Consider the following 24,030-nt stretch of genomic DNA (forward strand, 5'->3'; position numbering starts at 1 on the left):
CTCCACTTGAATTTGGCATCATAACGACAAATTTTCCAAAGCAGATAAAATATTAATTTGTTGGCTCGTGTGTTTATGCCTTTTTTAAATATTGTTTTCAAAAATGTGCTAGCAGGCGGTCGTACTGGGATATCCTCCAACATAAATGGGGTCATTGGTGTCGCAGGTGTTGGAGCGTGTGTTCGGGCTCTCTGCTTGGCTCTGCTTCCCGTCGACCACCAGCTCCACCCGGTGGCGAAGCTTATTGGCAGTGACGGCGTGCCACTGGCCATCGCAGAAGCCTTCTCCCTCGGGCACGTGCTCTGCTGTGATTCGTCCGGCTCCGTTGTCAACGTGGAAGAACAGCTACAGAGAGGAGAAAGAATGTAGAAACAAGTGAAGAAATGTTTATATGCAGTGAGTAGTTAGATAAGGAGATCAGTGTTGCAGTACATATGTATGCACTAAAGGGAAAACTAATCTTATTGCTAGATGTACCCAGGCCACACATTTTATTTATTATGAGTTAACCAGCTTCTGGCTGTATCTTCATGATGGTACTGAAGTGGTACTGAACTTTTGCCTAAAACGCCACCATAACGACAAAATCAGTTTGATTTAAACAGAAACGATTCCTTCATTATGTACCTTGCCCTGGACGATCTCTAGGCCAAGTCCGTCGTTGGCTTGGTTACTGACGGCCAAAAGCACTCCGTTGGTTCTGCTTGTTCTGAACTCCAGCTCTATGGACACATCCAGACCCACCCTGTAGGAGGAGACTAGATAAAGAGAGATGCAGAGAGGGATTACTTTCTGTTTTTTTTTTTAACAGGAAAGGTGACCCTGCTTCTCCCCCCCCCCTTCAGAGATCCTGAGTTTTTGTCTGCAACCTCACCTGCTTTCAGGTAGCCGGTGCCGTCGAAGTAGGTGCCCGTCTCAGTGTCGACAAAGCACGTTCCTACCATGTGACTGGAAGTGGGTGCGGTCATGTCCAGTTCAAAGTCTTCAACAGTGGACACAGAGCGTCCTTGGAAAAGAAAATATCACCAACAACTCGAAGTATTGAGAAAAGCATCTTCTGTATATGTACCATGACAGAAGTACAATAAATAAACATTACCAGTGGCGGCTGCCTTCGTGCTCACCGGACTTCCCTCCATCTTCAGCCTACGAATGCATCCATTGATACTGTAGAGAATCTGGCAACAGCGAGGATCTGGTTATTGTGTTACATCATTTTAAAACCCAACACACACACACACACAAAAAAGAAACATCCCCAACTTTAAAAAGGATTGATCCAACACATTCAGGAAATGGGGCAGAATCCCAAGAGTGAAGTAACAGTGGACCTTAATTAAGCAGTCTTAACTACACAGAGGAAATATGGCATCTTGTACTGACATACAAAAAGGTGTGTGTGTGTGTGTGTGTGTGTGTGTGTTTCTTACTGGTCCTATCCTCTTGGTGGTGTAGTTCAGTGGTAATCCACCAACATACAGCATTCCAACCACGTCCAACAGGTCAGCCTGGTAAGAGAAAATCAATTATTAATGCAAATGAAAATGATCCTTATTGACAATGAACCGTACTACACTTATATGTAATAACTGTGACTGTCGTGTTCAGTTGTAGAGGAAATTTCACGTTGAACGTACCTTCTTTGGACTGATCATCTGTTTACTGTATCGTCTGTCAACCAGAAGCATACTTCTCTGTTTGTTCCGGGTCACACGGATCTGAAAAGAGGAGATGGACAACAGGAAGGGAACAAACATGTAACGTGATCTCATCAGGTCACTTTTTATTCCTCTATTTCTGTCTTCAAAATGCAAAGTTAAAGACAATGTTTACTCTGGCAGTCCTTTAAGAAAGGATTTGTGTCCATCTTTTCAGTGTGCTCATGTGTTGAAACTGCTGCATGCAAACTGCTACCGAAAATTAAATTGAATTCACTTACCTTGTGCCAGTTTCCGTCATTGATGGAGAAGGGAACGCAGCCAGATATGTTCCCATGACCAAGATCGTACCCCAGACAGATCTGTCCATCTTTGATCTGCAGGTGGAGAGATTACAATTTACATTTTTCATGCTTTCTTTACTAGAATAGCTATGAAAGAATTTGGGCTAAAAGAAACATGTAATGCTTTATAACAGAAATATACCAAGAAGGTACAGCTCCTTCAAAAGTGAGCAGAACAGTTTTTATTTGTTATAGCTGGTGGAACGAATTCCAGGCAGCAAGCAGATGAAATTCCGTGTCATAGATGGGGTTACTTCTTAAGAACGATCGGAGCAGGAGATTCATACCTGTATGGAAACAAAATCAGCATGGTTGATTCTCGCCATGTAGAGTACGAGTCCAGATTCTTCCTTTGTCCTCAGCTCAAACTCCAATGTCAGCCTGAGACCAAACAAAAACAAAAACATGGATCTTTGAACGCTGGAAGTACACAAGTAAACCATTTAATATTGGTCACGGTGAAACAGATTTGTATTCATCCCAATATAGTGCATAATATCATCATAAATAGCACGTGAGATAAATTGCAGTTCTGAGTGAGTCAGACATCCATTTTGGTATTCGATTATGTTTTCTAGTGCTGACAGAGGCTCAGAATAATGAAAAATAAATTTTGATTTGGACAGCAGGCTGCCTCACTGCGTCCACAGAATGTAAATAAACAGGCACAAAAGTCTGAGCCCCCTTACAGCAAAAATAAACTATTTAAACCGATGGAATGATTCATTCTGAATAGTTACTTCTCTCTGACTTTGGTGTCATCAAAAGCAAAGCTCATGTGGCTGTTCCTGGTGAGTCCGAACTGATAGGCCTTCTCCAGCGCCGTCGGGGCCACGGCTGATGCACATGAGTCCTGAGGACGGGACACGGCATGTCAGTTAGTCTGACAGGTTTCACCACACTGCTCCTATTGCTTCTCGTCAACAGGAAGTTTAACACCAAGGCGACGCACACTTCAGTCAAACTAACAGGGCTTCTGCTTCTGATGTGTGGCGACCTGAAGGGATAATTGGTCATGAAGGTCATCAAATAGCACTCTAAGATATCAGTAGATGAGGAGATACAGAGATTATCTCAAAGTCTGAAAAGAAGAAGAAATCTGCGTTTGTGCAATGGGACATGAATATATTTCAAATTAAAACAGTATAACACATACACACTACACAATGTGTGTCGGCCCTGTGATGGACTGGTGACCCCGCCCCCACCCAGTGTGAGCTGGGACTGGCTCCAACGCTCAGCGCCACCCAGAAACGGATAAAAATGAAAAAGGCTTACCATGTTATGACTATTTGAAAATACAGCACATGGCTTTTTAAAATCTGATCACCTTTAATTACTTTGTGTTCCTCCTCATCAGATCAAATCAGCAACAGCTAACTTTTTTAGCCATCAAAACATTTTCATTCTCATGAATCCTTTCATCTAAACCAAACATCTGGCAGCAGTTTAGATTCAGTCAGATTTGGGTTTTCTTTCAGCAGATCAAACTAACCGCCCCCCTTTTCCAGGGAGGAGTTCAGCCATCAACCAGAGGGTGTCAGTGTTGTAATACATGTGACGCCTTCTTACTTTTCATTTCATTTCCCTCACAGTTGTCTTTCCTCCCTTTTCCACTTGCTCTTCTTCTCCCCTGAAGGTCTTCCTTTGTTTTTCAGATTTCATCTTCACACCTACTATTACTTTGCTTTCTTCTCCAGACCTTTACTTTCGCCTTCCTTTTCACCTCACATATTCTGTCCATCTCTGCTCTCCATTTTTCTCCCCAACTCATTCTCTCCTTGGTGCTTTCAGATCTTCCTCTCTGCTCCCAGCAGCTTAACTTTTTATCATGTTTTTTTACTGGCCTTTTGTTGGTACTCACACCTTTTCCTCTCTCGTCTTGTCCTCTTGCTTTCTCCTTTCCTCTCCTCCATGCTGCAATGCTCATCCCCTCTCTTGCTTTCCTTCCCACTTCTCATCATTTTTTATGTCTCCTGCTTCCCCATCTCTCTTTAATTCTCCTTCAGCATCGCCCAGCTTTCATCTCATTCTTTACTTTCCTTTTCCTCTCCAGTCTTCGCCCGCTTCCCTTTCTTTAGTCTCCTTAAGCCTTCTCCTCTCACCCTTTTCAAGTCTTCCCTTCCTACTTCTTTGGCTGTTCTGACTTTTCACACCCTGCTGAATTTCCACTTCTTTTATTTCATCCTTCCTCCATCCTCAACTCTCTTCTTCGCTTCCTACTCACTCCTCCTTGGCACTTTTCTCCATCCTGTCTCCTTTACTTTCTCACTTTCTCCATTATTGTCCTACCTTCCTTTGAATCCTCTCTATTTTCCTATCTCATCTCCACTGTCACCACGTGCTCCGCGGTCCTCTCTTGCTCTTTCCCTTGCACTTTCCTTTTTTCTTTCCCCCGATCTCTTTTTCCTATTTCCTGTCTGGCCCTTCTGCTCTCCTCTATTGAATATATCAATTGTATCAACTATTAAGTAACAAAGCAGCTCTGCCATACCTGCCGTCCATGTGTGAGACAAAGCTGAAGAGGGGATCTGAGACGATCAAGTGTCTGTGTGTATGTGTGTCTTAATCTCCTCTCCTCTCTTGTTCTCTTTCAAGTGAAGACGTTCTCCACAGCGTGACCTTGCTTTGTTACAGCTGGCACTCACCTCTTATCGCGCTCCGTCCTCATATCCGCTCCTCCTCTTCAACCCCCCACCCCCATTCTCTCCCTATCTAACAAAAGGGAGACGTCACATGCTCAGAAGTTCTTTCCTTCCCTCTCCTTTCATTCATTTCCCACTTCCTCTCCTTTCTCCCCTCCGTCTTTCCATTAAACCAACAAAAGGCTCTGTTCAGAAAGGCTCTCTCCTCGTTCCTCCTCCATGGCTGCACTTTTCCTCTCTACCCTTCTCTTTCTTCTGTCCTCTTTCAACCTCCCCCCTCGCTTTCCATTAAGCTAACAATAGGAAGATCGCCTTCCATTCAGAGCGACTAGTCTTTGGTTGGAGGTCACACCAATAGAATCAGAAGTCTTTTAGTTGGGATTTTGTATAAGTGTGTGTGAGTGTAAGTGAAGCCAGCCTTGTGTATGCGTATCTTTAAAGTTTCTATCACCGTTGAGAGTCCAGGCTCTGCTTAATGTACCGCAGGTTTCAGAGAAGCTACTCTCTTGACCTTTGGTAGCATTGAGTCTCTCTCTCAACCCAACCGGTCGAGGCAAATGGCCGCCCCCCCGAGCCTGGTTCTGCCTGAGGTTTCTGCCTCTTAAAGGAAGTTTTTCCTTGCCACTGTCGAAGTGCTTGCTCATTGGGGGATCTATACAATACCGCTTTACAAATAAATCTGATTTGTTTTAATTTACACATGTTTTACTGTACTTCTCAAGTGTACATTACCGGACACTAAATTGTGTGACAGTTTGCTCCATTCGTGAGTCTTGAAGTTCCACTCACAGTTTAAAGGAGCGAGTTCATTTAAAACACTTGAAAATGCCTGAAAAGTTGTAACTGGATGGATGAACAACAAGTCACATTTTCATACGTCATGTTCATAAAAGCATAACTCTCAGCTGATCAAGCAGAGCAGGCCAGCGACTGTACATTTTTTTTTTTTTAACATACTCAATTTTAGCATCATTCATTACTGTTTTGGTTCACTCTAACTGCTTTCAACAGAAGAAATCCAATTTTAGTGAAAACAGACTTCATAGCGCAGACACAATTAGAGGCCTCTTGGTGAATATAGTAAGACGTTTGTATGCAAAATAATATGCTATTATATTTCCCTCATGAGCTGGTGGAGAGACCACGTCAGGTGGCCAGAAAAATGGCTCCAAGTGTACATGAATGTTCACTGGAATCTTAAACAGTTTTAAATTTGGATATTTCAGATTGATGGCTAAAAGACATATAAGGAAACTGAAACCTGACGTGACAGAGTTCATTCCTCATGACGCAAAAGCGAAGCCTGACTGTGTATTATATATCAATATGTGTGTGTGTGTGTGTGTGTGTGTGTGTACCAAGTCAGCGCTGGGGTCCTGCTTAGCAGTGGCTGGGGCCGCAGGAGCAGCAGTAGGTGTGGCAGCAGGTGCTGAAGGGAGGTTGGACTCCTACAGGTCAGCATTTAGGAGGTGGGAAGGAAGTAGATTAGCAGCAGCCACAGAGCTAGGATGACGACAATCAAAGCAAACAGCCCCTTCAATCAGCTACAGGCAGGCAGTCAGGTCAACAACATGAAAGGTATGAAGAGACTTTTAAACTCTGGCCTCCCCTTTTTAGCACAATTTGAAGTGTAATTTCAATTGTATGACTGGACACTTTGACAGACGAGCCTCTCTTCCGTTGTTAGACTCTGACTACGATTGGTTTTGTCACATCTGGAGGAGAAGTTACATTTAACTAACAGGAAAAGGTGTAAATAACAAATTCACTGATTCAATGATAGTCTACATTTGGTAGTTGTCTTCGTAAATCAACCCGCCTTCCAGCCATTGTGTGGTGGGAAAAATAAAAATGATAAGGGGGGTGGTTCAAATACATCTGAGAACTCCCACAACAAAAGCTTTTAATGATAATGAGCCACGTCACGTGGCACAATCTGTTTTAACGGCAAGATGTCGGTCACGCTCAGCTAGTTCCAATTAATGTATATTTATACGTAGTGACTAATTAGCATACGGACTTCTATAAATATAAAGACGGGTAAAATAAATTATTTACTGTGTTGTTGGATTGTATAAAAGCTACCCCAAGTGACTTCAGATATCATCAGACTAACCCAGCATCATGTTGCAGCCTCTCAGAAAGATCAAAGAAAGACTCAATACAAAAATATACTTTGGAATAGAGCCTAACCCAAAGGGGACTTTGGCTCTCTGTAATCAACAAACTGTGATGTGACAAACAAAATAGAAAGGTAATTAGCCTGTGCAGAGGGTCTGAAATATGACTAGGGGCCTACATTCAACTTCAGTTAAGTATATGGGGAGTAAAAGAACTATGGCTTCACACAGACTGGAGTTTATATCACAACGCAGATGAACCTGCAGCCCATAAACCACCGAGAACAGAGTTATGGCAAAGCGTAGCTCACTATAGCTTTGGCTCTGTGCTTCATGATCAATGTCCTTTAAAGAGATGTAGTTTACCAGGTAACTGAGTATCTGATCACCTGTGACTGCAGTAAGACCTATAATATAATAATAAGTCTATGAATTGCATCCTGCCCACCACCGATACTAAAACCTCTGAGATGAATGACTCGCTGCCTGCCAGCATCTTAGCATAGAGGCTAAATGGTAGCTGGGTGTTTTGGCTCCTGTGGGCTCATAAAGCATAAATGGCATGCACAGTTAGCCTCGCGTGGCACAGCGATGGCACTGCGCTATATGACAAGCTGCCAAAAGGAGGAGTTTAGTTGCACAAGGCTAAAGAGACTATAAAGAAGAGTTAATGGGCTGTGCAAGTGCTGTGTGATGAAACGCTAAGCTAACATGGCGAGGCCACGGCTGCATTTCACCAGAGAAATAGGTGTGTGTGTGTGTCTGCATGAGTGAGTCACCATGATATAGTGGAGAAGGACACATGTTTATATTGGTGTGACCTTCTTCCTACTGCTGCATCTTTATATATGTCTGAAGTACATCTGCACATATGTGCCGATGGGTCAGTGCTCATCATATCACTGTAAATAAAGGGCCGTAGTGTAATATGAATACCTACGATTTTTAAGAAAAAATTTATGTACACATATATTGTGTATGTTTGCCATCATGTTTATTTCGTCCACTTACAGCAGTGGGCTCTGAGGGCGGTGTAGCAGGGGCGGAGGTCAGGGGCGGCCGCTCCTCCTCTTCCGGCAGAGGTGGCGGTGGCGCGGGAGCGAGGATGGGGCACTGGCCGATTTCAGCATTCTTAAAGGACACGGGCTGGGAGAAGTCTGAGAGACTGAGAGGTGGACAGACATTTTTAAACTCTTAGCTGTTAAGCTGACACTGAGATTTAGTACGTTACTGGAGGGAGGCAAAAAGTTGGTTTGCTTAACTTAAAAAAAAAAAAAAAACGTGTTGAGATGTGGATTTATGATGATGGTGTTAATGCTAAAAGCACTGACAGTGCTGGTAGATGCATTTTTCAGAAAAGCATGCTAGCTTTCACTTATGTGTGAATTTCTTTTAAACATTTTGAACTTTCACAGATGCTCCTTTGCCTAAATGTGTGCTTTCTTAAGTGAATGAACAGCTTTACACTAAAACACTAATTCAAAGTTCACTGACATGATTTCTATTTCAACAGTATGAGTGAAAGAATTAATGAATAGTAGGATGAAAAATTATGCTACATATAAATATATAGATATATATATATATATACATATATATGTATCACATGTGTAAATGTGATCTGTGTATATATAAACTTTGTATATAAAGCTATCTCACTTTTGGCGTATAAATAAACTCGATAAATAACGCCTACAGAACAGTTGATGACACAGTACAAGTTACAGCTTTGGGGTAAAAGGGGTGAATTGAGGTGAGCAATAAACAAACACACAAAGATGAGAGGGGAGTATAATTTGAGTTATGAGTATGTTTATGATGTTGGACAGCTCTATTACTGTTGTTCAGGCAGAGAGGCACTAGCTTTATGAACATCATCATCAACATCATCATGGCCCCCAGCAATCATATTAACTAAGCTTTAACCCATCAGTGTATGAGGTCAGAATTAGGCCTGTCGTCCGTCTCCTGCCAGAAAACATTCAGGTGATTAGGACAAAACGCTAAAGCTGCCCCATTTGAGTATCACTACAGCAGGTTTAAGGCCAACATTTAAGGTGTACTCCGAAGGGAATTGATGTGAAGCGAATCGGTCAGTTTTGTTGGTGTCAGTGTTTTAACACAGAAAATATACAAACTCAAACGCTGACTCTGTACTTTTGCCTTATTCATCTAGTTATGTCAAGAACACATTAGACTGAGGATACATCAACCTCCCACCCACCCAACCAAAAACAAACAACAACTCTTTTTTGAGCTGTAAATGGCCACACTATTTTTAAAAAAGCCACTTAATTGCTTAATTTGTCCGATTTACTGCAGCTAATTATTAGCCAATATTGCTTATCGTGCTGAATATTTTCTAAATGGGTTGACGAATACTTTGGCTGAGTGTGAGTGCTTTGCTTGTTTTGTCCAACATCCAACTAAAGTCAAAAATAAAAAAAAATGAATAAATCAAATTTACTATCCAGTTAAAGAAGAGTAGAACCTGTCACTTAGGAGCAGCTGGAACTGAAGAAATTTGACGTTTGTGCGAGAAAAACATAAAACAAGAATTGTCAGTTGACTAACTGAACAGCTGCTGTGCTGTAGCCCTATTTAATGTTTGTGAAGGAGGATTTTGAAGCGCCTTGTGTTGAGAAATGAACATCTGGCCATGCCCAGTCTGTATATATAGACTAAATATTACATACATAGCATTGACCATGAGGTTCCAAATGCATCCTTGGAACGGGACGATGGGTCTGCTGGACGTCTGCTCTACCTCTGCAGCAACACCACCGAGGAAGATACGCTGCAAGTGGATTGGCTGATCATTGGGAATTTTTGTCTCCCTCCTGGGCTCTTCATCCACCTGAACTGCAAAGGATCTGGTAATGAACACACACAATCAAACTCCCAGTATATTAAATGGATTATACAGAGTATAAAAAATTTTCAACAGTGATAAAACATTTCCGCCGGGAAAGGAAACATCAACTTAGACTTAACATGGCGCACACACACACACACACACACACACACACACACACACACACACACACTAACCTGCCGGTGAATCGCTCTATTCGCAGTGAGTGCTCCTTCCCATCATTCAACGGGCCTTCTTCAGGTCGCCTGATGACTTGACGCAAATGACTGCCGGTAAACAACGAAACCTCCAGAGAGCCTTTGTTCAGCATGACTGAAAGGAAGGGCTGCAAGAGTCGGAGATAAAGTTCATTAGTTGAAGAAATCTCCCCGTCCAAATTACTCTCAGAGATGGGGAGAGGAGATGAAAAGGATGAAAGGGGGCCTTTGGATTTTAAAACACAATAGGACCAAAACATACTTCTCATAACACCGAAAAATAAGGGCAATATGTCCATGATGACTGATTAGATAAGCCTAAAGTGAAAAGGTATGTGTAATTAAAAAAAACTGAAAATTGTGCAGGACACAAGAGATAAAGGGAGGAGTCCCATTTTAATGTTGAGCCAACTACCTCACTAACAATGCGAGCATGGGTGTGAATTATTTAGCAAAGAAAATCGTCTGTATCTGGAGACACAGATGAAACACAATGATAGTCAGATTAAAACAAAAATGTATGATCGTGTCATATCAAAATCAATCGCTGCACAGGAACAACTTACAACGGTAATTTAAAAAATAACCAAAGAGCTGCAGGTGAAAGTTCACTCTTGACTCACTCTTTTGGTCAAACCTTGGAATTGTCTAGAAAGGTCAATCAAACAATGATAAACATTATCAGGCAGCTCAAAAAATTAATGTGAAATTGATATATGTGCTTGTATCTACTGCGGTAAAGTAAAGATATTAATAAGCAATCTGTTATAGCATCGAAGGGTTTTCCTAACCTTTCTCCTTGGTTGGTTTTTTGTTCTTGGTGCTTTGTTATGGGAGGAAAATAATGTTTCGCTCGACTTGTGTTGAACTCTGTCTATGTCAAAATTTGTTGAATGTCTGTCAGGGACAGGCGGGAAGGAAAAAGGAAGGACAAAAGTAGATGAGATACGAAAAGGCGGATAAGGGAGGTGAAAAGACAAACAAGAGGGAGGAGAGACTGCAGATTAAAGAGCAAAGAAGAGGCAGAAGGAAAATGGGAGATGAGTGGGGGGTGGGCAGGAGAGGAGAGCGGGGAGGAAAGGATAACAAGAGATGAGAGGAACAGAGAGGAGAGGATAATAGGGGGAAGAGATGAGAGGGCAGAGAGCAAAACAGCAAGCGAGATAGAGACGGGGGAGAGAGAAAGGGGGAGACAGACAGAGAGGTGCTGGAGAGCAGCGGTGCAGGGTCAGGCTAATTTGAATTTTAATTCACTGTGTGCCAGAGGGCGAAGTGGGAGACAATTTACCACCTGAAAATGGAATTTCAATTTGAGGTCGGGGACAAATTGAACTGAGATGTAGCTACAACATGCCTCTTGCTGCACCGTCCTCCATGCACACATACAGACACACAGACACAGATAGATACAAAGGCATGCAGTCACTCACACTTACACACACACACACACACACACACACACACACACACACACACGGACTATTCTACATGAATTCACACAGACACTTACTGTATAAATACACTTATAAAGAGAAGGGAAGCTACACACAGAGACACAACTACGAAAGAAGCAGCGGACTGTGGAGCTAACATGCATGCAAACACCCACACACACACACACACACACACACACACAAACCTATGTTCAAGAGAAAGCCAGTCACACAAAAAAACGTGCACACGCGAACTTCTGCTGCCTTCAGTATTCAGCTACTTTAGGTGAAAAACAACAGAAATCCTCACTTTTGAGCTGTTCATAAAAAAACAAGTAAAAAAAATGAAGGTACCGCTACATTTTTTTAGGGGAGCTGGTTTAATCTACAACAAACCCCAAGTTTCGGTTTTTGTCACTTTTAGATAACAAATGCAATACATAAAGCTGACTGTCAACTAACAGAAAAATAAATCTGCACCAAATGTTTAGGACATTTTAACAGACATTTTTCAACATTTCCCATGTTCTCATCTTCCTTCTTTACTTTCCTCATTTGCAGTTTTATTCCTCCTTTTCTTTCCATCCGTCTATCACACTCGCCACATCTTTTCATTTTCCCCTCCTTTCACTTCTAAATCTCCCTCTTCCATCCCTACATGCTTTGTCTTCTGTCCCCGTCTCTGTCCCTCTCTAAAACATCCATTAGTCAGGGCCAAGTTGAGTTGATGGTGTTTTTAACCTCGCTTAACCTTTCTCCACACACACGCACGCACACACACGCCCTGCCTGCCAGCGTAGTTAGTAAAAATAGATTTATGCGCCCAACAACCAGTGATGATGGATAAGCTAGAGGTAACCTTTGTCCTCTCTCCCTTGCACGCACACGTACACACACTCTCACACATACTCACATAAACATGCATTCACTTTCAGTTTTGCATTCCTGTGATTAATGTCCTGCTACATAATGTGCTACATGTAGACATAAGTACAGACACACAAAAAACACCTCATGGTAAAACACACACAAACTTGGGAATTGGCACCACACACACACACACACACACACACATATGCTCACAAGTATGAATACATGTGAAAAAGCACCAAAGACATGGTGTGTATCCGTGTGTTTAGCCCATATCAAATTATGGATTTCTTTATTTGTCGGTGATTAGAAAAAAAATGTGCATGTGCGTGTGTGTGTGTGGGGGTGAGTCAGCATGTTCTTTTTTTTAGCTGCTGGAAAATCAAATCAGCACAGTGGCCAAAAAAACTCAAATCTCATTAACATGCACTCATGGACACATCACTCACATATGTGTGTACCTTTTGCATGGTCAGCTAAAAGCTATGCTAACTGCTATACAATGGATCAGCAGCCACAAAATGTCTTTGTGCGTCTGTAAACTGATATTTCCTTGTGTGTGTGTGTGTGCGTGTGTGTGTTTGCTTTGGATAAAAGACAATCCAATTAGTCTGGCTGCCAACAAATGCCAATCTCATTAATATGCACTGATGAAAACGTCATTCACTCAGAGGAAGGGGACGGTACTTTGGTGTGCGTTAGGTGAACCCACCTCCAACAACTGCCTGCGTCTCCGCTTGGAGTTGACGAGGTTTGCGTTCAGGCCCTTTAGTGGAAAGATTTTCAGGAGAATGTGAGCATACATATGTAACTTTTCATCTTCGGCGTCACCTAGTTTCTGTATCATTTCATGAATATATATGCTGGTTTATAAGCAACTCGTTTTCTAACGAGGTGAAACTGAGTTATGACTGCTTTGTTATTAGAACTATTTTAACACTGATGAATGAAACTCTAAGAGACTATATAGATAAAAATTGTAGTAAACTGTTCTTTTATAATTCACTTGAACCAAAAGACCTCAATTGAACAGCAATGTTTGAAAAATGATTTCAGCTTTAAAAAGTTAAACTAACTTTTTGTGGCCGAGCTGTACATTAAATTGCAACTGCAAGCTGAAAAGTGAGTCTGACTCAGTTTTCATTGGAAACATAATCTATTTGGACTCTGGTACTAATTAAAGGAACAATATAGAGAATATTCAGCCGGAACGATAAACAATTCTCATGCAACTCAGAGTCTTTTAGCCAGAACTGTACAATACAGCTGGAAATGAAAAACTGCAGCATCTTTCTACAAGTTACTATATAAATAAACAAATAGTTTTCATGATAATAATGAGTGGAAATATTTAGCCTGAAAATGAACAGTTTGTATTTTCTTGTCAAGTTCTTTCCCCAAAAGTCTAACTAAACCCGATCCTTACAATTTAACAAACATATTCAACATCTGGATTGAATTACTACAGTATGTAGATCAAACTGGACCTTCTGGCCGATTGGTGGGGCTCCGCCTACGGCCAGCAGTATGGTTCCATCGTCAGCCAGGGTGCTGAACGACAAGCTGATCTCTGTGCCGACATCCAGCAGCAGGCCGCCCAGCTCCACGTATCCTGGCTTAGAGAAGCTGACGGTATACAAGTTCTGCAAAACAGAGATGAAACTGTTTTTCTTATTTCCATTTTTGTCAAGGATTTATGTAGCCCCCTGAATTTGACTTGAGATGGAAAAATCTAAGTGATAGAACATTTATTTAAGTTTGACTGATCGAGTCAAATTTCGCCCCTTGGTTTCACTCAGGCTGAGGTTTTACTCATAAAGGAAACAACTTGCAGTGCTACGAAAACCATCAAATGTGACATCATCCACTTTTCATTTGTTTGATTGTGATTGTAAAAGTGGAAGTAGTCAGACGCACCAACACACTAGTCTCTGTAGCAGTGAAGGTTGGACACTAAAAGAAAAAAAAAAAAGATAAGGGAAATAGAGAAACCTTCGCTACACACACCCTGGGCCTTTATTCTTTATTGGCTCTGGTATGAATGGGACAGGTGCATAGTAATCATGGTGAATGTCTTGTATGAATTTGAAATGTGGAATCTGTGTAAGAGTGTGCGGACACAACTGATCAAAACTTCAAAACAACCCCAGAGATACAGATGTTCATTGGAATTGAATCAGTTTGAGTCCAGTGAATGAAATTAGAAGGTAACGTTAAAAAGTTAGAAAAACACTGAGGTCACAAAGTGAAAAAAACCTTCCAAATTTCATCCAAAAATATTTTTTTCATGGATTAAAAAGTTAATTTAAACTTTCCCTGGTAACTTATGAACCGTCTGCTGTTACCTTCACCTTTATTTGGACTACGATACTGCAGGAAGTCGCACTAAAAAGCCTGCATTTTATTTGATTCACTTTCCCACTCAAATTAAAGCTGAGACTTTCCACATTACTACTTTAATACTGTCTGCTGAAGCGAGGATGCCGAAATATGAAAAATGTCTATTGAACATTTCCACTTAGAATCAAAACCGTTTGTGATGATGTAAACATAATGCATACATAAACAGTATGTAGGTATGAGGAAAATGAAGGTCATAGAACAATCTCAATTAGTTATTGCCTTTCCTGTCCTCTCTTTACATTATGTTTTGCATAAAACATAGGAAGATACAACTTGACTTTCTAACAGTGAAAGAGAAACGCTGAAGTTAAAAGAGAAAACAGGGTCAAGAGGTGAGAAGGATATCAGTCAGTGTGTGTCAAGGTTGTTCAGTAAATTTATAGAATGTTAATTTTCCGTATATGTATATTTATTTGTCCTCTTTTCAGTCACTCACTACATAAACATGATGAAATAGAAGTACTACTATAAAGAAATGCATTGACATAACTGTATTATGCGAATACTGTGCTTTAAATGCAGAATGTCACGCGTTATATGCTCTACTAACTCTGTTAAAATATTAACTCGTAAGAAGTTATGTGACTTTCATGGCACACAGCGCTGAATCTACACATCAGTAGACAGGCATACTTATGCAATATAATCTTTTAAGAGTTTAAATGCACTACAGAATTATGAGACTGCAATTAAGTGGACACTCTTACCTCTACATTACATCCTTTGGTGACCCCAGTATAATCTGAACTACTGAGGAGATTATATGGAGTTCTGGAGACTTCAATATCCTGGAGACAGCCTGCATACCGCTTCAGCGTGACCTCTGACCTATAAAGGAGTTAAAATTATTTTTAGGTGGGCGTATTAATAGATGAGGACCAGTCCCTCAGCAGCGTAGCGTCAAAAAAAGGTGAATTACTGCAGCAGTGAAGCTATTGCATCATGTATGCTTTTGGATACATGATAAGTGACGCCTGAGCATCAACAAGAATAATCTGAATACGTCGTTTGCCCTCATTATCCACGTTGAAACCTTTGGCTTTATTATGTCTATGCTCTGTCAGAATGTGTTCAGGTTGCATTATATTCAAGAACAAAATTGAAAACACTGTCAGATAATCGTGGATCCCACAGAATATTATTAGCATAGTAATGCGCCACATTGTAATTGTTTTCCGTAAATTATTGTAGCTTAGCAAAAAAAAAAAAAAAAAACAACTGTTGCTCGCAGCGGCACAAAACAAAAAAAAAAACAAAAACGGTAGAGATACTTTAGATCCTGCAATACAATTTGAATAGAATTACAGGCAGTAATGCCTCTGAGGCAGAGGCACAAATGTGAGAAAATGTGCCTAAATGTCTCTGAGCAGACAAACGTCTAATTCAGATTAATAAAAGGACAGTGAAAGTGCTTCCTAGCTGCCGAGTGGAAGAGCAGGAGCCTACAGGTGCCAGCCAAGACACAAAGACAAATTCATTGCGGGCTATACAGCGTCATTAGCGTGGCTACGTTTCATGCAGAGGGAAATTCACAGCTCGCAGCATTTTTCTGTGTGTCTGATTATGAAATGCATTTATTTATTTTTTATTTACCTGGCTGTCATGCTGTTAAGACAAAACATGATATCAAAGCATTAGCACATTTCAAGAACATGGTTTCACCTGACGACTCATTTAAACTAGTCAATTTGTGTGTGCTGGTATATCAACATTTCAATGACAGACTGAAAGGTGTGAGTGTGGGTGTTATCATGCGCTGCCATGAGGCTGATTGTTTGCCAATCGAACAGTCTGTCTTATATTATACAGTACATTATATAACAACAAGACAGTCTCACAACACATACAAACGGTAGAACAGCACTTTTTATGTTGAATCCATCTGTATGAGAATGTCTAAATTAGCAAATGAATGAATTACAGCAGCAGCGTGTGTTTGTACCTGTAGTTTCCGATCGTCGGCAGGCCTCCAAAATAGATTTTCTGGTTTTGCTTGAGGTTGAGGCCAGTAGCTGAACCCTGAGATGTGGCTACTATTTTCTCCTCAGCGTTGCTGTCGATGTCCACTACAGTCACCGTAGCTTTATAAACAGTTACAAGGGCATAAATAACAACACAATAGACAAAGATTGTACGCGTCTCCTCCCCTCCGTCACAATCCAGGTATCTGATCATTTGTCCGTTGTCTTCAGTTTTGCATGTACCTTGTTTTTTGTTCCTCGACATGGTTATGGATTTCCAGCTTCCATCATTGTGGCGGTTAGCTGATATGGCGCTGCCGACCCCAGACCCGAGGTCAAAGTTCACCTTCACCTGGCCCTCTGACAGCTCCAGCGACATGAAGTCCTTCTATACAGAGCGACAGCCGGGGAAAATACGCTGTGAGGACTTAAAAAGAATCAGGTTCATGGGCCCCAAAAACAAAAGAAGTTCTGAGACTAAAAAAATAGAAAAACCTACCAATGCACTGACAAAAATGATACAAACTGCTTTATTAATGAATGTAGCCTGAACACTAAAGGCTTTTTTACTGTTGCAATAGCTGTGGAGTGACTGAAAATGTGATGTGAAACATGACTTCACCTGGATGAATAGAGACTCATGCCCTTTTCCTTTGCTGCATACGTACCATATCTTCAGTAGCCAGATACATAAGTAGGGCATCGGAGGAGAAAGTGCGGAATTTGAAAGTCACAGTGGAAATATTGGGATTCCACCTTGTGGGTCGTCCCACTGCGGCGTAGCCTTCGCCGTCCAGCTGGACTATTCCCTCGGCTTCTGAGCTCTGTGGGCTGTAGAAACACAGACACTTTATTATTGGTTTACTGAAAATTTTTTAGCCCGAGTTTGAAATGCAAAGCAGCAAATATGATGAAGTCGCCTCAGGAATAATAAAAGAGCAACAAAAGAGAGAAGGAAAATTGACTGAATGCAGAATTGTTTTGATCTCATAAGCTGTATTGTAACACAAACCAAGTTGGGCGACATATAGAAGCTACGTGAAAATGAATGATTTTAGAATATCTGGAATAAACATGCTGTGTGTAACAAAAGCACGAAGCAAAGAAGAAAAAGGGGAATACAACTGAATTGAAATGTATTAAAAGTACGAAGACTTTGTGGCTAGATGCTTGTTCACCTGACAGAACATCCTTTACAGTCTCCCTGTCTGTCTCTGTAGTTCCACAGGCCGATGGGTTTACCGTCCAAGAAGGTCTCCCCCATGCAGCCTGTGAACGTTGTAGTTTTCACTGCATCCGCTTTCTGGAAGGCAGAGGAAGCAAAAATAAGACAGCTAAAGGAGACAGAGAGGTTCTGGGCGTCGCTATGCAAAGACAGGGAGACGTTTGGATACCTTCACGGTGCCGAGTAATCCTCCTACAAACAGGTAGGCGTTCTGGTCCACGTCCAAGATGGTGTAGGCCGTGGGCGAGTTGGCACTGGCCGGGGTCGGCATCATACCAGCCATGGAGCCTTCCAGAGGGTATACTGATACGGTACCATTCAAGCCGTTACTGCAGACAGAGAGAAGGAGTAACTGAGATGGGATTTGATGTTATTTTGTTTGCGTCTCTCCAGGAAGACAGACAATCTAACACAAGACCTGCTCACACTGAGCAAACATCCCACCTGCGCCGTGCATTTCCATCCCACAGATTTCCCAAAGGTGTTTTCCGCTGGGATCACACAGACTATCAGTCTTAAAAATGTTCCCCTACACAACACGGCAATGCTGTTTCTGCTCCAAAAACAAACTCCAAGGCAGAGATTAATCTCATTGTACAGCTCAGAGATTCCTCCGCTACAAACCGGCTCCACACTGTGTCTATCATTCATCTTTAGCACAGAGAGCTCACAAAAAGTGATTTCAAGTGCCTCTAACATCTTCAGCCAGTCTAAATGTATACAGCATTACCTTCGGCTTTCTGATTGATCACACCGTATCAGTGTAATGATCTGCTGTGGGCTGACATGGATGAAAACTTTTGATTTCCCATGTGAAGAGACATGTTTGTACAGCAGTGTGAATTAAATGATGTCCTGTGGTTGTGAGGCTGTTTTTGTTTCTGCTGTTACATTCGTTTATGTTGATTAGACGAGGTTGCAGTCCAAGTAAGGTGAATAAAAAAATATAATTAATGTTATTATACATTTGATTATGGCCAGTTAGTTGCACAGATCCAGAACATGATTAAATGAGCTCTGTGGCGAAAAAAAAAATACTCCAAATTTTGGAGTGATAACCAAAAGGTCCAACGCTGACTCATGTCCATGTTGAAGGAGCACGTAATTCGTAGTGAGTAAAGGAAGCCTTGAAAAGTTGTTGCAAATATTTCTAAGTGGTGTTCTGATTTCTGTCAATTACTTGCAAGGCACCTGTCATTACCAACGGCAGTTGTAACGCACTATTATTAAGCCCTCTTGGGAATTATTTGGACAATACGGTGCTGCAGGTAGGAGAACTGTGAATTTCCATAAAAATTATGAAAAAAGGCAAGTGACAAAAAAAAAAACAACAAAAAAACTGGTTCAACTTTCAGGAAGATAATGACATTAATAATTGGAAGAAAAGAACTGGACACTCAAAAGCAAAGCAAACTACAAGTGCGACACATTTGTAGGAACTTATGTAAAGCCGTTGGGATGACATTAGAACAATACTTGGTTTCCATTGGAGAAAAAAAAATGCAGGATGTGGAGGTAAGTACTACACATTTGCATATAAGTGGCTCTCTTTGCTCTCTTTCTTTTGCGTATATAAAGTATTTGTGAATATGTATGTAAGTGCACGAGCTGCCTAAGTTGTGTGAGTCATCAAAACGTGCTTCATGCATTTGCGGTTTCTTAGATGTGACCATTCTGCTTCAGAAGCTTGTTTGAATAAGGAGCACTGCATGATGTGTGCGTCAGTGCAACAAAAAGTATGGCGATGTGTGTGTGTGTGTGTGTGTGTGTGTGTGTCTGCACTTCTTACCGAGACGCCTCTATTCTGTGCCAGTTCCCGTCGTGGATGGTGTGATGGGGATATTCGACCCTTCCCACACCTGAGCCCACGTCCCACAGGAAATTCACCTTCCCCTTACGCATCTCCAAGGCCAGGAAATCAACCTGAGACACAGAAGACAAAAGCTAAATTTACTGCGTGTGAACTGAAGACATATGAAATTGTGCACTATACCGTCTGCGATAACTCGCTGCGTCAGTAAATGAGCTCAATACAACAAGAGGGAGGGGAAGAGCTAGAGAAATATAGGTTCAATGAAAAAGCCTGTCTGTTTATTATCATTTAGTTTTGATTTTACCGTATCCAGAAGCCAGATTACTTTTAGTTAGACATGTAATTGAGGTGATGAAATCCGCCTCAAAGGGCCACACGTCTGCAAATGGAACTACACCACAGAATTGGGTTTGGAGGAAAGTGAGCTCACAAATCTCAGCGACGGCCAGGTTGGCATATAAACCCACAAGTACGGCGCATATTAAACTGTGCAAAGAACAAAACATTCGATGTGAATCAAATAATGGGCTCGAAACTTTTACAGCATTTAATACATTTTGCTGATATTTGCCCAAAGTGGAGGTTCATCTTTGCTCCTGATTGAACAGAAAGGGAAATGTGCAACACGGTTGATGGCAATGCAAAGATCACGCTGATTAATAAGTGTCCCAAAATCGCAATTTATAACTCACTACAGAGAACCTGAGACTATTTATCATGAGGAGAATAGTGAAAGAGTGAAGAGAGCTCAGAACACCCAGCTCTGATCTATTCTGAGGGTACAAACTTTTCTCCATCTGTCTCTGTAAGTGGATTTTCAGAAGAGCTTGCTGTATTTTGATTAATGATCTTATTATTTATGTATGAGGCAAAAAAAAAAAAAAAAAAAAATTAATAGGAGGATTTTGAGCGTATGCTCTCATCTGGATACCCTCTCAAACACGCACTCACTGCATTATTATTCATATAGTATTATACACAATTATGGATTATTAGGGAGTCACATTTGAAGACGCAAATGACACACATACACAAAACAGGTATACACACTTATCTTTCTAGTCACTCCAGGGTAATGACGATTATTCATTAGCACAGATCACAGGCCAGCATCGTTATTATTCAACCAGCATTACACACTATTAGTGAAATGTTAGAGGTGCACGCACGCACACACACATGCACACTCACGCACCATTACTATTCATACAGAAATCTTTGCAATTAGAGAGTATTAGTGAGAGAGACAAACACATGCACACACAAAAATGCATGTTCAAGACTTCCCAGTCAGATGAAGCATAGCAATGATTTCTCGGGGGAAATCAGGGTAAAGCAGATAACATAAACTTGTTAATTCCTGCTGCTCATTAGGACACACAGACACACACACACGCACACTTATCCACACATATGCACACTTTGGGATTATCACTGGTACCTTAAAACAGCAGTCTGTTGTGTTTATAGGGGCGTTAGTGAGTAAGTGTCAAGAAGTATTAATTATTCTCACATTACACAAATCATTCAGGGAGTGTGTGGGCCGTGTGTGTGTGTGTGGCTGAGAGAGAGGAAAGCTTCCCTCTGTCCACAGTAGCGTTTTCAATTGTGATAAATGCTACACAATATAGAGCACCTCCACATTGTATTAAAAATGATTAATGCTTTAATATGAAACATTCCAGAAATTTAAAACTGTCAACTGGATTTGTCAGCAGTAATAAAAGCGCCTTATACTGCAGACAAAGTTTGACCTTTTTTTTTTTTCTGCAGTCATAAAGATATAATGGTTTCCACCAAAAGTTAACGGGTGTTAATATGCAGCAATTTATTATCATCATGGAAGCGCATATTGTTGAAAATGTGTAATACTGATCATTGTAAATCTTTGTCATAGTTCTCCACATACAGGAAACAGTTGGTTTGTTTGTGAATGGGACGTATCGCAGATGCAGTTATGGTTAAAGTAGAAACATGTCTGTCTGGGTCCAATGTTATTCTATCAATAATACATTTGACAGAATAGGAACCCAACTTTGACCTCAGCAGTCATTTGCTGCTGGATACTTGTTAAGAAAGCAGAACACTTACATATTTGGCTGATCCCAGATAGAGAAGCAGGTTATCGGGTGTAGTGGTTTTAACATGAAGGATGATGGTGTTGTACCTCCCCTTCCTGATATCAGGACGGTAACTGCGGAGACAGTCACCACCCGATGATACTGAGACTTTAATCTGGGATAAAGAGGAAAAATAAGAGAAAAGTGTCGCAATGAGTATCCTTTAACATCAGAGTAAAAGGGCCTTTTTTGTCAACATATACTGATAGCTGCACACGTGTCTGGACCCTTTACCGAATTGGCTTGTTTCCTGGCTTGGTTGATCAGTTCCTTGATTTGTGAGATGTTTCGCTTCAAATTGTCCTGCAGCTTCTTGATTGGCTGCAGCTTCTCCAACAGCCTATCGGCCTCATCCTCTAAATCCTTCACTTTGGCTCCTGCAGCGTGGACTGAGAGTAAAGAGAGAGATAAAGCACAGGAGTGACACAGAGCGGCACGGCACAATACGGCACATTTTAGCCGAGAGAGCGCGTACAGGGTGCAGAGAGGATGACAAATAATGGCAGCCGACGAGTTCATTGATATTACTCAAAGAAGGAGAAGAAATATTGAGGAGGAGCGAGAACGATGGAGAAAGTGCATTAGTGCAACTCAGCATTCAAAGAAAACCTTTTCTACACCATTTACTAGTACATAATATACATGATATACAAGGCTTGAAACTGAAAAAAGATGTATATATAGACAAAGAAATCAAGAAGTCCCATGCTGTGCAGTGTGCAGAGCTCTCATGCTCCAGCCGGGCAGAGCAGAACAGAGGCATTATTAGAAGCAATTACTGCTTACTGGACAAATATTAAAGGTGATAAATAAAATGAATGGGTGGTGCTCCAATACTATTGTTGGAATCAGATAATAATGACACAGTAGATACTGATAATGCAGAAAAAAAAACAAAAAAAAAACCCAACAACACATTCATCAAAGTGGTAACTTTAAGGGTTCCAGCTCAATATGGTTTGCAACCAAATGTGGAGAAATATGTATTGGTAGGGAATTAACATTATTCTCAGCATTACTTAATAATTACAACATTGTATTGGTACACCACTTGTAGCGGAAAATACATATATTGAGGGAAGTGAAATATACATACTGATGGCTGTGGGGATTGAAAAAAGAGAGACAGAGAGAAAAAATATCAGGTTTGGGTTAAGGTCATTGCAATGTACTAATTTACGTGTCTGAGAAAATAAAAAAGAATTAAGGTGAAACCGGCTTCTTTACAGGTTAAGGATTAGATTGAAAACAGATTGAAATTAAGACTTCCTTAATAATCTGGTTGTTTCTTTCTTTTTTCGAGTGTCATCTGCATTTAAATGTGCAGTCATGAGGTTTCTTTCACGTGGCAAATACTCCATGAGATAATTTCAAATTGCAGATTAGTGACAAACAGGCAGGAAAAAAAAATGTACTGATTACATTTCTAGATTTTGTTTTTCATTCTTGTTGATAGAAATAATCACTGTTTAATCACGAGACTAAGCTTTACTGTTTTTCTCGGGGTCCTGGATCATCTGATTGGCTGCGTTCACGGTGTCCTCCAGCTCACTGTAGTTGCTCTGCAGGCCACGGAGCCGCAAATTCAGATCTCCAAGGCGCTCGAGGACGTCGATGGCTGTGGCATTCGCGTCAGCTGCCACGGCCTTTGTGGCTGCTAGCCGAGCCGCCGTGTCTGTCAACCAAAAAGAACATCATAATAAATAAATAAATAAATAAATAAATAAATAAATAAAAATAAAAACAAAGTTGTGTTGCATCTTTATGTGATACAATACTGTCATTTTTATTCATTGATACTGATATCAGTAAAAGATACCTTTTACTCTTTTAGGGAATATTTCCTCGATGGAAAAGTGAAACAGAGCTGCTACTCACAGCTTGAAAAGTCTAAAACAAGTTGGGACCATGATGAGGACAATGTGACTTCACATTCCCAGATAAAAATGATTTCATTAGGGTAAGATGTTGCCATTTAATCATAACGCTAGACTGCATTCATTTCTTGGGAAGACGTGAACGTCAAACTTGTTTTGATTTTAGAATTTAGGGGTTAAACTGAAACCGTAAACAAGTGGAACTAGTGTGTACTTCCAGATGGACGTCCTCCTTGATCAGACAGCTCACTGTGTTATCGGTTTGACTGAATGTTTTGAAAATCACACTGATATTTTTATGGTCTCCAGTGAGTCTACCCACTCACTGTGATTATAACTGCCGTGTTAATTTACAATTTGTAAAAGTTACTTTGACTTTTTTTCTGCATGTTTTCCAAACGCAACCATGCGTATCACTTTGCTTCTAGCATCTCACAATCGCTGCAGTGCGTTTGTGTGCGTCTGTGTGTATCCGAGTATTGACATGTG

At 41.0% G+C, this 24,030-nt stretch overlaps 1 protein-coding gene across 5 annotated transcripts in view; it reads right to left on the bottom strand.

Moving 5' to 3' along the window:
• lama2 (laminin, alpha 2) overlaps nucleotides 1-24,030 on the bottom strand; it is a 145,565-nt gene that overhangs the window by 1,741 nt on the left and 119,794 nt on the right. For 3 of the 5 annotated variants that reach the window (XM_029496077.1, XM_029496081.1, XM_029496080.1), the window contains 27 exons: nucleotides 23,157-23,339; nucleotides 22,761-22,766; nucleotides 21,899-22,053; nucleotides 21,636-21,779; nucleotides 19,521-19,654; nucleotides 17,901-18,060; nucleotides 17,685-17,809; nucleotides 17,175-17,337; nucleotides 16,750-16,894; nucleotides 16,488-16,626; nucleotides 16,139-16,150; nucleotides 15,253-15,373; nucleotides 13,630-13,785; nucleotides 12,855-12,908; nucleotides 9,819-9,967; nucleotides 9,464-9,640; nucleotides 7,779-7,932; nucleotides 6,006-6,095; nucleotides 2,743-2,855; nucleotides 2,290-2,383; nucleotides 1,940-2,035; nucleotides 1,638-1,718; nucleotides 1,431-1,508; nucleotides 1,100-1,178; nucleotides 875-1,006; nucleotides 628-758; nucleotides 126-345 (listed from right to left, as the gene is read on the bottom strand). In XM_029496077.1, the coding sequence (XP_029351937.1) occupies nucleotides 126-345; nucleotides 628-758; nucleotides 875-1,006; nucleotides 1,100-1,178; nucleotides 1,431-1,508; nucleotides 1,638-1,718; nucleotides 1,940-2,035; nucleotides 2,290-2,383; nucleotides 2,743-2,855; nucleotides 6,006-6,095; nucleotides 7,779-7,932; nucleotides 9,464-9,640; nucleotides 9,819-9,967; nucleotides 12,855-12,908; nucleotides 13,630-13,785; nucleotides 15,253-15,373; nucleotides 16,139-16,150; nucleotides 16,488-16,626; nucleotides 16,750-16,894; nucleotides 17,175-17,337; nucleotides 17,685-17,809; nucleotides 17,901-18,060; nucleotides 19,521-19,654; nucleotides 21,636-21,779; nucleotides 21,899-22,053; nucleotides 22,761-22,766; nucleotides 23,157-23,339 (3,291 nt within the window). The remainder of the gene's footprint in view (nucleotides 1-125; nucleotides 346-627; nucleotides 759-874; nucleotides 1,007-1,099; nucleotides 1,179-1,430; nucleotides 1,509-1,637; nucleotides 1,719-1,939; nucleotides 2,036-2,289; nucleotides 2,384-2,742; nucleotides 2,856-6,005; nucleotides 6,096-7,778; nucleotides 7,933-9,463; nucleotides 9,641-9,818; nucleotides 9,968-12,854; nucleotides 12,909-13,629; nucleotides 13,786-15,252; nucleotides 15,374-16,138; nucleotides 16,151-16,487; nucleotides 16,627-16,749; nucleotides 16,895-17,174; nucleotides 17,338-17,684; nucleotides 17,810-17,900; nucleotides 18,061-19,520; nucleotides 19,655-21,635; nucleotides 21,780-21,898; nucleotides 22,054-22,760; nucleotides 22,767-23,156; nucleotides 23,340-24,030) is intronic. The other 2 variants (XM_029496079.1, XM_029496078.1) reach the window with 2 other exon arrangements.

This window comes from Echeneis naucrates, chromosome 24, assembly GCF_900963305.1.
Source record: "Echeneis naucrates chromosome 24, fEcheNa1.1, whole genome shotgun sequence".
Classification (NCBI taxonomy): domain Eukaryota; kingdom Metazoa; phylum Chordata; class Actinopteri; order Carangiformes; family Echeneidae; genus Echeneis; species Echeneis naucrates.